The 18,271-nt window shown below is 42.2% G+C and overlaps 1 protein-coding gene across 4 annotated transcripts in view; it reads left to right on the top strand.

Moving 5' to 3' along the window:
• The window catches only part of CCDC91 (coiled-coil domain containing 91), a 342,014-nt gene that overhangs the window by 255,690 nt on the left and 68,053 nt on the right, over positions 1 to 18,271 (top strand). For 3 of the 4 annotated variants that reach the window (XM_090043857.1, XM_090043858.1, XM_090043859.1), the window contains exon 14: positions 3,783 to 3,896. In XM_090043857.1, coding sequence (XP_089899983.1) covers positions 3,783 to 3,896 — 114 coding nt within the window. Of the gene's footprint in view, positions 1 to 3,782; positions 3,897 to 11,766; positions 12,063 to 18,271 lie in introns of those variants that run through there. The other variant, XM_090043861.1, reaches the window with a different exon arrangement.

An 18,271-nucleotide genomic window follows, 5' to 3' on the forward strand; every position in this document is an offset into this window, starting at 1 on the left:
CCCCCCTAGGATTATAGACAGGCCCAGGGGACATGACGCCATGCCTAGGGTCAGATCTAGTTAGGAAACTTTTGGAGGGTCTGGGCATGTTTAAATCAGCAGGTACCAGATACCAGATCCAAAGGGACTGAGGGAATTGGTGGAGGACATAGCAGGGCCCCTGGCACGGCTGTATGAGCACACATGGTGCTTTGGCCAGATCCCAGAGGACGGGAAAAGGGCCAGTGTGGTCCCCAGTTACAAGAAGGGGAGAAAGGAGGACCCGGGTAACTATAGGCCCATTAATCTCACCTTGGTCCTTGGGAAGACCTTTGAGAAAAGTATCAAGTAGCACATCTGCAGGGGCCCAGCTTGAAAAGTAATGCTCAAGGGCAACCAGTACGGGTTCATTGCGGGAGATCCTGCCTGACTAAACTTGTTTCCTTTTGCGACCAGGTCACAAAGTCCTTGGATGAGGGCGTTGAGGTGGATATCGTCTACCTGGACTTCAAGAAGGCCTTTGACACTATTTCTCACCCCATGCTCATAAAAAAATGAGGCAGCTGCAGCATTGATGCCTACACAGTCAGATGGGTGGCAAATTGGCTCAATGGTCACACCCAGAGAGTGGTGGTGGATGGGTCGTTTTCGACCTGAGGGATGTGGGCAGTGGAGTCCCCCAGGGCTCAGTCCTTGGGCCTGTGCTATTCAATAACTTTATCAGTGACATGGAGGTGAGCGTGGAAAGCTCACTGTTGAAATTCAGTGATGATACAAAGATGTGGGGAGAAGTGGGCACACTGGAGGGGTGGGACAGAATCCAACTAGATCTAGACAGGTTACAGAGGTGGGCAGATGAGAATAGGATGGAATTCAACGCAGACAAGTGCAAGGTACTGCATCTAGGAAGAAGGAACCTGCAACATACCTGTAGGTTGGGGAACACCCTTCTCAACAACACAGTGGCTGAAAGGGATCTTGGAGTCATTGTTAACTCCAGGATGGACATGAGCTGCCAATGTGAGGAAGCAGTCAGTAAGGCTAACTGCACCTTGTTGTGCATCTACAGATATATCACAAGCAGGTCCAGGGTGGTGATCCCAGGGCAGTGGTCCTACCCCTCTGTGGTGCTGGTCAGGCCACAGTTGGAGTACTGAGTCCAGTTCTGGGCACCGCACTTCAAGAGGGATGTGGCTGACCTTGAGAGGGTCCAGAGAAGGGCCACTTGCATGGTCAAGGGGCAGCAGGCCAGCCCCTACAAAGGTAGACTAAAGGGCCTGAATCTATTCAGCCTCCACAAGAGAAGACTAAGAGGGGATTTGGTGGCCATCTATAAATTCACCAGGGTGGACCAGCAGAAAATAGGTGGGTCTCTGATCCCCCGGACACCACCTGGGATAACAAGGAATAAGGGCCACAGATTGAGAGGTTCAGGCTTGATATCAGGAGGCATTACTTTATGATTAGGGCTGCCAGGCTTTGGAATAGGCTCCCAAGGGAGGTGGTGCTCTCCCCTACCTTGGGGTCTTCAAGAGGAGGTTGAATAGATATCTGGCTGGGGTATTATGATTCCAGCACTCGTTCCTGCCCAGGACAGGGGGTGGGACTTGATGATCTGTTCAGGTCCCTTCCAACACTAGAAACTATGAACTAACTATGAACTACATATTGGGGAGGAGAGGGAGTTGCCGTCCTCAGTAGCATTGGGTACTAGCTGAAGTTAAGGCTAGGGATTTTGACCAGGGTGCACCATTGTTCTTCCTAGAATTAAAACCCAGAGGTCCCTGGCAAGAGAGGTTGTTGTTCCTCCACTCAGAGTTAGACCTTTCATCTTATTTGGGGTCAGGAAGGAATTTTACTCCATGATCAGGGTGGTATGAACTGTGGGGATTTTTGCTTTCCTTTATAGTGGGTGGGTGTGGCTCTCTTGCTTGGATCTCTCAAGCATATTTTAGCAATGATTGCAGCAGCAGGATGCTGGCTTCCACTGTCCCCCTGCTTTATCTGTGGCAGGTTAGGGTGCTATTCCTTGTGGTTGTGACAGGGTTCAGTGTGTTGTTTTAGTAATAGACTAGGATTTGTTTGAGATAGTTTGGATAGGAATGATCCTGCTTTAGGCAAGGGGTTGGACTAGACCTCCTGAAGTCCCTTCCAGCCCTAATTTCTATGATTCTCTAGTTAATAATAATGTCAGAAAGTGTAAATCCAAAACTATTGTTTTGATAAAATTCTTTTTATATATATATATGGTACAGGAAATTCCCACCTCATGATTAACTGGGTTTTGCTTTTAGGAAACTAATGGGGGCTTTGTGGTATTTGGGACACTTGGACCTTGAGCTGTATGTTGAATTAAGAGTATGTTTTGGGGCCTGCCCACTTGTTTGTAAAATCTTTAGCCAGGACATATTTATTTCCATCAGATCATGGTAATGTCATACACACTGGACTGACAGAAGACTGTTAAGTGGAGTTTAAAATAGCAGGACTTGCAAATCATGTTACATTAACTTGTGTTTTGATCACTTCATGAAGGGCAGCACCATGGCTGTAAATTTGAAGAACACACACCCTACTCTTTGCATTTCTGTGAACTTATTAAATACATGTTACAGTTGAACATCGCATAATTAACACAAGAAATAAACTAAAAAGTATTAAAAATGTTCAATGTTAAAAGTTATATACTTATTAATTGAAGAGAAGAAAGGCTCTATCCCCACACAAAACTGGACAGATTTTTAAGACCCTCCAGGCTTATGCTTCACCCACTCTGACCCATTTTGCTTTTTTCAAGAGTTCCACAAGGACACCCCAAAAGTCACAGTGTGCAGTAAGTACTCACACACAAGTGCAATTTTATAAGATGAACCATGCACGTGGCAGTACTGTCCTACGTAAGCCTCGCTGAGGTTCTGGCAATACTTTAATTTCCCAGTTTCTGAGCAAGTGCCTTACACGCCTGTCTTACAAATACAATTTGTTTATGTTGTATATCTTTACCTATATTTCTTCAACAAGGAAAAATATTTTGCCAGTAATTGTCTGTTAACTGATTTGATCTTGAATCATCATTTGATGATTGTGACATTAAGCAGGAAATTTACCCAGCAGAGATTGCTTCAGTTGTTGACATTAAGTGGTTTACGACAGTGTTTGGAGTGACAGTAAACACAGCTGATTTAGACTATTGTGTAAGGAAATCAGCCATAAGTGTTTTTATCCAGGTTTCACAGTAGTAGAGAGAATAGAGTGCTTTCATGATGATGCGCGCTGCTTTTTCCATAGCAATGAGATTGTAGTGATGAATCAAGATTGATAAACAGTCATGCAGTTTTTCCCTCAAATTCCACATTTCCTTTTCTGTACAGTTTCATGGAATATACTAGAAAGCTCCAGAATTTGGAAACTAATAAGGGCATGCATGTGTTTAGGTGTGAACATTCCTTTTTCTTACTCCATTAATTAGTATCAGTAGCATCAGTCTCGATTTTTTTTTTTATGCCTGAAAACTATTTCATTAATTGGTCACTTCCTTCTACAAAAGACAAGAATCTTGTTTCTATTAACACAGCAGCTTTGGGAGCCGTTCTTCCTTTCTCACTGTAATATTGAGATTATAATATATTAATCACAATATACGTATGTAAGTTAAAGAAAACTGTTATTGTAGACAGAGACTTTGCAAGAAAGAATGGGCTGAGATCTATGAGAGATTTTCTCCATGCTATTTTAAATATAAATATCTACAAGTATTCAGTTCAACGTATAAAATATAATTTATCAATTTTTGTGTATTCTAGGAGGTTGTTAAGGCAGCAATAATGGAAGAGCAGAAACGAAGTGAAAAGGCCGTGGAAGAAGCTGTAAAAAGAACAAGAGAAGAATTAATGGAATATGTCAAAGAGCAGAAAAGGGTAAGCATAACTTGTACATAGTAATGGCTGAAGTTTTAAATTCCTGTAGCTAGAACTGGACATATTTAAGTTTATAAAGCCGGAAAATCTCATAAAAATGAATTACTTGGTTACAATATGCATTATTTCTTGTTACAATAATTATAAAATTTGGGCAAAAAATGAAGGCAACTATAAACAATAGCTAACAGATGAATTCTATTTATGTGGATACAGCACTTTTTTTTTTTTTAACATATAAACACATTATTCTGCAAGTTGTAAGTGCAAATTTCCTAAATGTTCAATAATTTCTTAAATGTTCAATCTGGGAGTGGGCGACAGGCCTAAAATTGAAGTGGATCAGGTGAGGGAGCACCTTGAGGAACTGGACATTCACAAGTCCACAGGCCCAGACGGAATGCACCTGAGAGTCTTGAAGGAGCTGGCAGACATCAATACATCCCCTTTGTCAGAGATATTTGAAAAATAGTGGCACTTGGGCAAGGTCTCAGCTGACTGGAAAAGAGCCAACCTTATCTGCAAGAAAGTGAGGAGGGATGACCCGGGGGACTGTAGAACAATCAGTCCCTGGAAAAAGCCTCGAGAAAATTGCCAAGGGAATCCATCAACACAAGAATGATGGAAGGCAAACTTCTGAATGCCAGCCAACGTGACTTTGTAACTGGCAGGTCATGCCTGACCAACTTCATCACCTTCTGTGACCAGATAACATGTGCCCTGGACAAGAGAGGTGACATAGACGTCCTATACCTGGACTTCAAGAAGGCCTTTCACGTAGTTCTCCATGATGTCCTTATGGTTAGGCTGGGGAACTGTGGTCTAGATCATCACACGGTCCAATGGCTAGGCAACTGGCTGTGGGGTCAGACCCAAAGAGTACTAGTTGCAAAGTACAAATCAGCATGGCACAGGGTGACCAGCAGAGTCCCTCAGGGCTCAGTACTTGGGCCAGTACTCTTTAACATCTTCATGAATGATCTGGATTCAGGAGTCAGATGTGAACTCACCAAGTTCACAGATGATACCAAATAGTGGGGGAGGGCAGTCACACCTCAAGACAGGCTGAGGATACAGGGCAAACTTGGACACACTCTCAAGGTGGGCCAACCAAAACCTGATGGCCTTCAATGCAGAGAAGTATAAAGTGCAGCACCTCAGTAGGAAGAACCCCAAGCATACTTACAGGCTCGACAGTACTACACTTGCTAGCATCACAACCGAAAGGGACTTGGGGGTCTTGAGTGACCACAAGATGAATATGAGCTACCAATGTGATGATATGGCTGGCAAAGCTAACCAGATTCTAGCATGCATCCACCAATGCATCTCAAGCAAAACCAGATAAGTCATCCTCCCACTTTACTCAGCCCTGTGAGACCACAGCTGGAGCCAGTATTGGGCCCCGTACTTCAGGAAGGCTTTGGAGAAGCTTGAGAGAGTCCAGAGGAGAGCCAGTCATATGATCCAAGGCCTGGAGGGAAGGCCATATGAGGAGAGGGTCAGGGACTTGGGACTCTTCAGTCTGGAGAAGAGAAGGCTCAGAGGGACTTGGGCAGCCTACAATTATATAAGAGGGGTACATCAGGACCTGGGAGAACACCTGTTCACCAGAGCTCCCCAAGGGATAACAAGGTCTAACAGCCATAAACTCCAGGAAGGCCAATTTAGACTAGATATAAGAAAAAAGTTGTTTACAGTGTCCAGGGTCTGGAACAAACTCCCCCCAGAGGTGATGCAAGCACCTACTCTGGACCCCTTCAAAAAACAGGTAGATATATTTCTTGCTGGGGTCACTTGATTCCAGCTGACTTCCTGCCTATGGCAGGGGGTGGGGGTGGGAGGGGGGCTGGACCTGATGATCTCTTGAGGTCCCTTCCAGCCCCTAATGTCTATGAAACCTATGAAATCTAATCAACTCACTCTGAACAAATTAATACATTACATTTATGTTCCCCTTGTTATATGCCATTCTGACAACATATTTTATTCAGAAAGGTGACACACTAAGGCTAAATAGTTGAAGTCCTGATCCTGTTCCTGTTGAAGCCAGTACTAGTTTTGCTTTTAAATTTAGTGCAAGCAAGATCAAGACCCTCATGGACAGATATAGGTCATTGTGGCCACTGTTACACATTTCACTTAGACATGATTAACCAGTTAATCGCATCTTAAATTGTAATCCAGCCACATGTTAAAGCAGTTAATGGAGTCGTAAAACAAGAAATAAGCCACAAAGTTACTGCACAAAAAATGGGTTATAACTTTATGGCTGGTTCTTATCATACAATTAAAAACCTGTTACACGAGAGAGGGGAGAAGGGTTGATTTACTTTCGGAGAAGGGATGCATTTACATTCAGACTTCTCTGCTGGCGTTCCATTTTGGAAAGATGGTTTTGAGTCGTGGGCATGGCTCCATAATAGCCCACAAGAAGCAGCCTAAGGGTTATCCAGGAACAGTGCCCTCAGGCCATGTGTCTTTCTACTTTGTGAAGTTTCATTTAGGGATTTTACTAGATGTCTGTACCTGGGGACCTGGCCTAGTCTGAGTAATTTTAAAGTAAAGAAACAAAAACTTCATCCCTGAAACTAACTAGGGGAATATTCATTTCTTCAGGTGAAACACAAGTTGAGGTCATGTGTTTGACCCCTGACTTTCTTGACTGGCACAGGCTGGGTATAGTTTAGGGAAGTGGTTCTGAACCAGGGTGCAACAGCACCTCAGAGTGTTGCAACAGCTTTTCAAAGATAGCATGGCACAGGCACCATTACCACTGCTTCCAGGGTGCAGCATTCCTCTGGCTGTTTTCATAGGTGGGACCAAAACCCTCTCGCTTCCCTGACTGGTCCCAGACTGGCTCCTGTACTGAGCCTACATCATAGGCTCACTCCCCTCATTTGCACCCTTCTCCTCCACCATACTTCAAGTCTGCAGAAGTTCCCACCCTTTTCTCTGTTTGCTGGTAAGCTTTTATTTTCCTGCAGCAAGCCCACTAAAATCGTGGAGCCTGGTGTTTTTCACAGAAAACTCCTGATTTTGCATTTTCTGTGAAATGGTTGGATGTATGAATATGGTTATATGTCTTATTGTTTTTATACTTTATTGTCAATGCTTTGTGCCTTTTAGCAATGAATAAATCTTGCTGTGTTTTGAAGAAGCTGTTTTGGAGACACTTTAAATCAACCAACTTATGCCATGAGCCCTTGGAGGAAAACTTGCAGGATCCAATCGTAGTTGGATCAGTAGAGTTAGTCATGGTTGGTACTGCAATTCACATCCTGGTCCGAGAGTGAGTGAATTGCAGAATTCCACCATAGAAGCTGAAGGCCTAACAGCTGAAACTTGCAAGAGAGCTCATGACAGGACAGTAATACAACTAGTCATGTAAGTGGGTCATCAGTTAGGTGACGATTCCTTATATTTTTAAGTTTGGTTGTTAAATAAAAAAGTGGCTGATATTGTACATGCTTCTGTAATTATTAGCTATAAGCCTCAATTTAAAAAAAAATACTAGTACAGAAAAAACACAGTTCCACAAAGGCTGGTGAGAACTCTTGAAAAAATATTACAGCAAATCTCTCTCACAGCCGTAAAGAATGGAATTTGTAGAATCTATTCTGGTAGCTGAGATGGTTCTTATGACTCCTGAGGAAAGTTATCATTTTAAAAATATTTTTCAGTGGGCAAATCATCATCTTGACTGTTTGACTGTATGGAAGAACCATCTGTGTTTTTTATTGCTTTTTTATTTTCCAGATGGAAATAAAAGAAGCAAAAGATCTCTGGATGAACAATGAAGGCCATGGTATTCCTGATGACTAGGGAACTGTTAGGATTATTTTGCTAGCCGAATTTTTGGCCAGATTTTTCTCTCATGTACTTTTAAAATAAACTAATATGCTTGAGAGACAAAAGCTCTTAATAGATATAGAGAAAATGAACCTGCAAATGGATACGAATTTGTCCCAGGAGCCTGTTCATGCAGAAAGAGAAAATCACAAGAACTTAATAGAAGAAATAAATCTTTAGCGTAGACTTATTTTTTATTCAGACGTTTGACTATTTTAGTCAAATCTCTAAAGTTTCTGTGGGCGACAAATGTGACTAGATTTGTTGTGGGAAGGCTGTATTTCCTAAACAGCCAATTTGCTGGTATTAGATTTTGGGGCTGACAGTGACAATTTAGTTGGTGGTCTTAGTTGGGGTTTAGCTTGTTTGTCTGAGACGTGAATTAATTTAATAGCCTGATATTTCATGCACTTTCATTTATCCCATGATTGGCCCCATGCAAATGACCAAGTTAATTAAGGTACATAGAAACTCATACATCCATAGGAAGATTCCAGGATCCCCTTGAACTCTTGAAACTAAATGAATCTCTCTCATTTCCTAAACCAAGGGTCCTCAATCTTTTTAGAGGCATACCTTTTTTAATCTGATAGGACCCCAGTTGAGAACTACTGTTGTGCTGCCTCAGTTTACCCCAGTGGTTCTCAGTCAGGGTGTTAACATGACTATAGACACAGCTAGATGGAACTGTCCCATGTTTCTCATGCACAGCCAGACTGGGAAGAAACATGGCTGGAGCACATGCTCCTGCCCGCATTAGGATTACTTGTTAAAGCTATAACAGATCTGATCTTGTCACAGCCCTTCCTAGCCCAACACTGCATGTTCTTCCCAGAAACACAGGCACACAGAGCAGATGGAACTGTCCTATGTGCTTCTGTTTCTGGGAGCAGAATACAGAGCTCCTTCAATAGCCTTTACCAGTCTGGCTCTGAACAAGACACATGGGGAAGTTGCACCTGAAAGCAGTAGTAGTGGTGCCTGTGCCATGCCGTCTTTGAAGAGCTCTTGCAACACTCTGAGGTGCTGTTGTACCCTGGTTCAGAACCACTTCCCTAAACTATACCCAGCGCACCAGACATGGGGGGAGGGTGGCAGCCGGAATTCAGGTAGCTAAACATTCAACCCATGAGGCCAACAAGCAGGCTATACAACAAACGCAGCCACCACTGCCAGTTCTGCAGGGCCCTCTGCACCCGCAGGTTTTGCAGATAGGACAGGCTAGCCCTGGTCACGTCACACAATAAGAACTCTGAAGGGCCCAGCCAGTGTCCCCCACGCTGTCACCCAGGGGCCATGGGAATTTCTGGCTCCTCCCCCCACATCAGTCTGGCACTGTGCACATCCACATATCTAGCTGGCCTCACATATCTTCTTTTCTTGCCTGGCTAGTGGATAGTCCTTAAGAGAAATGTTTGATGATGGGGCTCTGGGGGAGGGGAACCTAGAAAAAAAGTCCCCTGCTCACTGGACAAGTCTCCTAACCATTAGGCTATTGGTCCAAAAAGTTGAAAGCTTCTTCTCATCTTTTTCACTTGGTAGCCATGGTTTTTTGCCCTGTTCAAGTGTTGAGACTTGTCTATCCCTGAGTATTCATGTGATTTGATTTTCCTTAGTAGCAATCTGGCCTTTGCACAGCCTTACTGAGCATGCTCAATAGGCTAGCTGAGGCAAAGCTGAATTGCAAGCTGTGGATATGGATGAAAATAATTGCACTTACACAGTCAGACGGTTATACTTACACAGTTATGTAGTTGCAATTTGGGGAAGTAACATGAAATTGGATTCAAAAGTCACTGAATGAAAGCAGAATCTTCTCTATAAAACAAGGAATTCTAATGCACCTAATCCTTAAAACACTTATCTAGGATAGTTGTTTTCAAACTGGGGTACGTGTACCCCTGGGATACATGGTGCTTTGCCAAGAGGTACATGCCTAAATTTTAATAAAGGTAGTGGAGCTTCTGATTTCTCAGTGCATGGTTAATAATGGTTTATCCAATGATTGATTCATAGATTGTAAGGCTAGAAGAGACCTTGGAAGATCTTCAGGTCCAGCCCCCTGCACCAAACAGGAAAGATAACTGGGGGCCAGGTAACCCCAGCAAAGTGACTGTCTAGTCTCCTCTTGAAGGTGTCCACGATAGGTGATTGCACCACTTCTGGAGGGAGCTTATTGTACAGTCTGGACACCCTGACTGTGAAGAAGTTTTTCCTAATGTTTAGCCTGAATCGGTCTTCCAGAAGTTTGTGGCCATTACTCCTAGTTTTCCCCTTGGGTGCCCTGGTGATCAGTTGCTTACAGAGCCCTTGATGTACTCTCCTAGTGTAGCGGTAAGGTGCTACCAAGTCCCCTCTCAGACTTCTTTTCTTCAGGCTGAATAGTCCCAGATCCCTCAGCTTCTCCTCGTATGGCTTGCTGTGTAAGACTGGTCATACGGGTGGTTTTTCTTTGGACTTTCTTAAGCTTGTCCGTGTCCTTGTTAAAGTGTGGTGCCCAGAACTGGATGCAGTACTCCAGCTGCAGTCTCACCAGTGCTGAGTAAAGCAGAAGAATCACCTCCTTGGTTTTGCTGGAGATGCATCAACTGATGCATGCCAGAGTATTATTTGCCCTACCAGCTACAGCATCGCACTGCCAGCTCATATTCATACTGTGGTCTATTGTTACCCCCAGGTCCCTTTCATTCGTGGTACTAGTCAGTTTGGTGCTGCCAAGCCTGTAGGTGTGTTGGGGATTGCTCATCCCGAGGTGGAGCACTTTACATTTCTCGACACTGAACTTCATCACATTCTGATCCACCCAACTTGCTAGCCTGTCTAGGTTCATCTGTATCTGTAGCCTATCTTCAGGCATGACCATGCTTCCCTATAACTTGGTATCATCCACAAACTTGGCCAGTGAGCTCTTCACCCCCACATCCAAATCATTAATAAAGATGTTGAAAAGTACTGGACCAAGCACCAACCACTGCGAGACACTGCTGCCCACTTCTCACCAGGATGACAGAGATTCATTCACTGTGACTCTCTGAGTTCTATCCTGCAGCCAGTTTCTCATCCACCTGACTGTCTCGGAGTTAAGTCCACAATCCTCCAATTTTATCGCGAAGATATCATGGGATACTAGAACAAAGGCCTTTTGGAAGTCAAGGTATACAATGTCAGCCTGCTGTCCCATGTCCATGCGGTGAGTTACCTGGCCATAGAAGGAGATGAGGACGGTAAGGCGACCTGCCTGTGACGAAGCCGTGCTGACTTTCATTCAGAATCTTACCTTCTGCAAGCTTATCGCAGATAGACTCCTTGATGAACTTTTCTAGGATTTTCCCTAGGATGTAAGTTAGGCTGATTGGCCTATAGTTACCCAGGTCCTCCCTCCTGCCCTTCTTGTGAATGGGCACAACATTGGTTCTCTTCCAGTCCTCAGGTACTTCTTCGGAGCTCCACAAGTTGTGGAAGAGTTTCGCCAGGGATTCTGCAATGACTTCAGCATCAATGATGCCAGCATTGATGTTCTTCTATGCAGAGACATGTGGGTGGTATAAGCAACAGTATTTTGCTGAAAAAGTTTGAAAACCACTGATCTAAGAGATGGTGAATACTATATTTTTAAGTGTGGGAACTTATTTCAGTTATCCAATACATGTGGAGTTACTGCTGCAAAATTATGCATTCATGCCATAATGAAGTATGGGGTACATTAAGGTCAGGGTGTTTGTAACCATTTTTTTTTTTCCTTTTTGATCATTTGCCTCACTCATCTATACATCCTGAAAGTTTACAGCTGAAGACAGCTAGCTATACTTGGCACAAAATGTTCAGTCTGTTTTTATTGTGGTTCAAATTGAAAATATGTATAACCCCTAATCTTTTGGGGAAAGTAGATTGTACCTCTCAGGAAGGGAGAGCTAGTCCTGAGTCCCTTGTTTTGTAGGCAAGTGCCCTAACCACTAGGTTATTGGATTCAAAGTCAGGAACCCATCCCCATCCCCTCCTGCATCTGTTTTATTTCTAGCAAGAACACATACTGGGCAGTCATGGACAGCATGAATGGATTTCTACTCAAAGCCAGTGCACCTGTCAGAATAATAAATATACCTTACAAACTGTACTAAAATGCAGCAACTTATGGAAGGGATTCCTGGAAAAACCCTCAAAGAAAGAACAAGTTTGCCTCCATTTGTTGGCTGAGATTCAGTGAGAAAATGTTCCCATTTTCTTTGAATGTTAGAAGAAGATCCGGTTCCACCTCCGCAATGGTAGTGCACAGTGTGTAAGAGTACACTTCCTTGCTGTTTAAAAATGTTTAGAATCCATGAAAGCCGAGGACGTGGGCACAGCAGTATTTCCACTTGGTTAGCAATGATGAAGTGCTTCAGGAAAAGATGTATAAACAGATTATTTTCAGGAGCTTCAGTTTATTTTGTAGTTGTATAAATACATTTCTTTCTTTACATATTTTCTGGAACCCCTGCTCAAAGTAGTATGTAACTCATTGCCCAAAGACATTGATTACATTAATTTTTTCTTTTAATTTAAAATCTAATAAAAAGCCAGTTGTACATTGTGCAAGTATTTGTGACAGCTAAAAACATGTTAGCATTAACAGACACCAGTTTAAGGGGTTCTTGGAAGAGTTTCTGTGCTAATTCACAAAAAGGGATAACAGATTTTTCACCAGCCCAAAACTGTAAATCAGCTTAAAAATGTATATGTTCCAAAATCATGTCTGCTAGCAAACAGTGAGTAAAACCAAGAAAGGCTCAGTTTACTGTGCACTTAATTCTCAAAGAGAAATTGTCTAGAGATACTAAATTTTTTGAAATGGCTTATAAAAGTAGTCCAGTGCACTATTTATTTCCCAGAAGATAAGAAAATGGGTATGACAGAAAAAATATGAAAGAAACACAATCTTTTATTATGTTTATTAAAATATTATGACTTTTGAGACTGCTACTTGGAAACTTAACTATAATTTAGAGTAATATTGAGAAACATATATATATAATTACATTTACATACCAGCATGCAGTATTAGGAACTTTTTACTTCTGTCCTTACTTGCAGTTTATTGTATATATAGTGAGGCTCTTTTTTAAAGACAGCTTTTTATCTTCCTTTTTTAAAAATTACATTACCTGGAATCTTTCCAGATGCTTACTTACTTTTGTTCTGTCCTGCAACATACCACTTCCTCAACCATTGAAAGAAATCATAAGAATCTATATAATAAGACAGTCATAACTGCTTTAAAAAGAAAAAAGCAGGGAAATCATTTTTAACCAGTGAAATATCATATATACCATGCTGAAATTAATAGAAGATACCACAAGCTTTGAGGCTTTTAGAAAGAGGAGACAGGAAAGACCACATCCCCTTGATATATCCCCAAGAGAGGAAGAGTTTGTGGTTTATAATGACCTATGGCCTTGGATTAGAATAAAGTGTTCCAACCCATCCCATAGACTGAGACCATTATACATGAGCTTACTATAAAGAAACAAGGGTGCATAACATCTAAGAAGCAACAGCTGGTCATAGCCAAAGAGTGATTTCTAAAACCAAGTGAAATAAAATAATATTTACCCTCACCCCCTTAAATCTCAATAATTCATTTTCTGTGTTCAGACCCATATTTTAAAGGTTCCAAAACAGCGGCCCCAAGGTCACGGTGGGCCGAGGGTTTCAGTACGGAACAGGTGGGATTAGCAGCGAGGAGTCTGAGCGGTTCGCGGACTTGGACAGTTTCAAAACAGATGGATTTTATTTACTTACGCTTCTGGAGCGTAGGCAAAGAAGCTTGTTCAGTTACAGTTAGATTATGAACAACAAAGGGGTCTGTTGGCCCACGGGGTTCTCGAGCTGAGCCCTTGCTTTCCAGCCAAAGCTAGGTGCGGCTGCCCAACTCGGTAGTCCCAGGGCTGGTCAACAGCTCATTAATCAGGAGACGAACAACGAACTGTAACATGAAGAATGGTGTGATGCCAGTCCAAAATGGATGAAACGGGTGGTCGTTAAGATGCTGAAGTCAATGTGGAGGTCAGAGTTATGATGTCATAGCCAGTGGTCGAGATGCGGGATCATGGTCGAAGTCGAAGCCAGAAATTAATTCATTAGCCAGAGATCAACACGGAATAATCAGATCAAGACAAATCGAATAAATCGCAAAATCGTAGCTGTGAGGAGACCAGTGGACCCAAAGCCCTCCTGAGGAGCAGTCCCTGCAGCCTCAGCCTCTGCTCTCAGGATTGGGTTGCTCATTCCCAGTGAGACAGTCTCTGCTAAGGCAGTATCTGTTGAACAGGTCGAGCGTGGTCTCCACCCTGAGGAGCAGTCCCTGCGAATAGCAGCCTCTGCTCTCAGGGTTCGGACAGGAGACCAGTGGGCTTAAAGCCCTCCTGAGGAGCAGTCCCTGTCAGACCAGCCTCTGCTCTCAGGACGAATCTTCCCTGTCAGCACTGCTGTCAGAACCAAAAACTCTCTCTCACTCTCTCTTTCGCTAAAACCCCCCTTGGGAGGGGCCCCCAAGTCTTTTATGCCAACCAGGTAGCCAATCAGGTTGTCTTCTGTAAAGAAATTTCTAGTCCGATTACGTCATGCAGTCTGTAGACTGAGCATGCGTCTGGTCAGATTACTTCATCTGCTGAGCAAAACTGAGCATGCGTGTTGTTACAAAACTAGGTCAGTTGTGACTGACAAGGTAAGGGTTGCACGGGGGCACATGCTGGGCATGCTGTGGAATTTTCCATAGGCCTTGCCTGCTTGTCTGCGCATGATCAAACTTAACTCTTGTGTTGCCAGCATACATTCAAAAGTTGGTCCGGACATCCTCACCCCCTTAAATCTCAATAATTCATTTTCTGTGTTCAGACCCATATTTTAAAGGTTCCAAACCTTTTTCTTTACCTAAAAGGACGGAGCTACTCTATTGGATAGCTGTCTTCATGGTACTAATCTTTTGGAGACAATCAACAAGTTAGAAACAAGTTACTTACAGAGGTCCTCTTCTTTGTGTCTGAATATACATTGCATACATTTTCAAGTTGAGCCATTTTGTAGATAACTTAATTTGCTGATTTAAGTCTTGATTTAAGTTCTAAAAGTAACCATCATAGTTATAAAGTTTTCTTTACTTAATTAGGATATCCTAATTGTGAACGGATCCATTCCTGTTTTATCAGGGGCATCAAAAATCTGGCCTGTGGAGCCATTCCATTCAGTTGGGGGCATGGCTGGTGGGGGAATGAGCCCTACTACAGAATTTGTAGACCTGGAGTCCTGCTGGACATAACTGTTGGCAGCAGGGGACAAGCAGGGCTTTAAAACAACCCCACTAATCCCACTGCTACCAGACCCCCACTGCCCTGTGCCCCCCATCTCAGGTGGTGTTCGATCTGCAGCAGTTGTAGCCGCAAGCATCACAGATCTGGCCATAGAGGAGCCTCATGGTCTGGATACAGCTTGGGAAGAGTTTGACACCTCTGCTTTAAAATAGTTGATTAGTCTGATAACTGATCATTTGTACAGTACTAATCGCATGTGTCAACATAACAAAAAACATACAGTAAAAGCACATCTATTATTATTTAAATGGCAACATTAAACTAAAGAATGTTTTTATCTTGAGATATCCTGTTGTACACTTTGGTTATAATTTTGATATCATAAATAAGTCAGAGCTAGGTTCTATACATTCTCCTCAAAAGCTGCCTCTTGTAGTTCTAAAGTTGATGTCAGTTAGAGAATTAATGCTTCTGGAGCAGAGACTTTTTACAGTATCAAGAAACTGCATATTTCTATTAGGCATTTGAGTCTTTTTTACAATCTTATTTAAGTTAATAAGACTCTTGCTGCCCAGGAAGAAGTAGAAATGTTACTTGACCTCATCAGGATTACTTGACTTTTTCTTACCTGATACCAGGTAAGAAAAAGTCTAGGTGTTGCCATTTTTTAAACTTAACCATGCCTGACCCTGGTATTTATATCCAATACTGTGATTCTTTGATAGCTGCTGATACATATTTCCTCAGTGCATTACACATCATCAGCCCTCAGCAGTGCCTCTGCCTCAGGAATTTGTGATTCAAAATTCTCAGTACCACTTCACAATAATAGACTTCCATCTACTAAGTCTTTTGCATTGCTGTTATTGTGTCTAGTACACAACTTCTCTGGTACAAAGATTTTAATCTCCAGCTGTTTCTACAGTATGCAGATCTAATGATCCTTCTGGGGCCAGAATCTCTTCTCTTGAATGTTTTGCTGTTTTCAGAGTCACCCTTCAGGGGATGAGGGTAAATATTATTTTATTCTTATGGTACCAGAACTCAGTGTATGAGATTAAAATGCCTTTGAGCCTGTCATCTTCAGCCTAGCTCTCCTCATCTGAAGGATTATATCAGGTTTTCCTCAGTTTACTCCAGCCTCTCAAATCTGCACTTCCCATGGAAGAATTTTATTTACACCTTCATCATAAAGTAGCAACATATGCCTTCACCTAAGTCTTCTTGTTCTCCTAAGTCTGTTCCTGAGAGAGAGATTGAGTGCTTCCCATTGCAGAAAATGTGCACCTGAAAGATCACAGTGTGACAGGAGGCAAGCTCAGGGCCAAGTTTCAAGTCGGTCCACCCACCTGTCTATGTAGGGCAGTCCATACAGCCTCTCCTTGCACAACTTTGCTTTTACAATAAACTTGTGGTAAATGCAGGATGCTGCCCATTCCATTCCAGACCATTGAGGCCTCCTCAGTCCCCATGGCCTCACCCTTACCTCCAAGGTGTTCCAAGAGCAGCTCAGTCCAATGTTGCTTCCTTGGCTGCTCAAGGCAGACTGCTGCCTCTCTGGCCTATGTTTGAAAATGGCCACCTTCATTGAGCACCTGTCAGCTGCCTGCTCCTGCCCTTAAAGTGGCAGGCACCAAAGGTGCACTGCCACACACAGGCTTCTTCTTTTTCCTCACTCTTACATTTTAATCCTTTTACTCTTGCGATACAGTCATGGCCATATTGGATTGCATGGACTTTGGAAATATGGTAATCTTTCCTTTATTTATCCAAAACCAGATCAAGAAATAAAGTTACCCCATTAACAGAATGATATAAGCCAAGGTCAAAACTGACTTCACCCAGTATATCCAAGAAGTGTGTCCAGTGCAAGAAGGCTTTCCAAAATATTAACCTCTTGGTTACTGAAAATCATCAAACTTAGCCTTCACAGAGCCCTTTGTAAAAATATGTCCTCCTTCACTTTGAATTAAATCAGAATACAATTTATATAAATTGTCAAGTGAGAAAAAGAGTTTGTTTAGTTCAAATCCATTCTTTATCCAAACATCTTATTTGCTGCTGTCAAGGGGTTCATATGAAAGTCTCACTGGCCATAGAGGTGAACTGCTTAAGATATCAGGAGATAAGCAAGTTGGAGTGCTTATTCATACAGATGACATTTAAAAAATTATTCTTCAAAAAAGAAGTGGACTTGATCTCCTTCAGAATAGACACCTTCCTACCAAATAATTAAATGACTATATATTTACCTGTTCTTCTACTAAAAGGAATATTAGAAAAAGTGAACAAGGAAGAAATAACAAGAATACTCATCATGCCAAAGTGACAATCTTCTCCAGTCTGTTAAAACTGTTATTGAGAACAAACCTTCTGAGTAGGCAGGATCTTTTATCACAGCCGTTTACAAAAAAGCTCAGTATATATCAACCAATCAGACCTGCTTTTGAAAGACCGGTTTTAGTCCACAGAGGGTCTCTTCCAAGATAATGTACAGCCCTAAAGTCCTGCAAGCTATCTATTTATCTTCCTATGCAGATGGTTGTCTTTTGGGAACTTCTGTTGGATGGTCTCTTATTGGGATAAAAAAGGAGAACCAGACATTCCAGGCTTTTTAGACCTGCTTCAGAATTAGATTTTAATGTTGCTTTTCTCACAGGTCATAGCAGTAGACCATTATAATTCATGTATGTGCCTATACAGTTACACAATGAGAACACTTCGTGGCACCTTGGTTCCTTAGGCCATTACACCTAATTTGCACATCCATGCATATCTTTCCTTCCCAAGATCTTTATATGGTGTAACAACCCATTACAGCTCTCCCCTTTGAGCCAATAATAGCAGTCTCTTTATATTTTAAGTATTTTATATCAAAACTTGGTTCTTGGTAGCAATTATATATATCATCAAAGCAAGGCTTAGAGAACATTGGGCAACAGAGACATAAACCATATTTTATATTTAATGAGTATAAAATTGTACTTATCCTTAAATCAATCACACCCAAAATTGATACAACCGTTCATATTTCAAAGGGAAATATATTGCTGTTGTCTTGCCAAAAACTCACAACATCAGAAAGTGAAAGCATGGCACAGGTTTTGTGTGAGAAGGTAGTAAACACATTTGAAATGAACAGACCTAGTTATGAAATCATCCACATTGTTTTCATCCAAAATATCCTGGCCTTAAGTTCTCTACATTCTTAATAGCAAGATGAATAAAAGTTGCATT

Source organism: Crocodylus siamensis, chromosome 4, assembly GCF_052110815.1.
Source record: "Crocodylus siamensis isolate JL-2025a chromosome 4, ASM5211081v1, whole genome shotgun sequence".
Lineage (NCBI taxonomy): Eukaryota > Metazoa > Chordata > Crocodylia > Crocodylidae > Crocodylus > Crocodylus siamensis.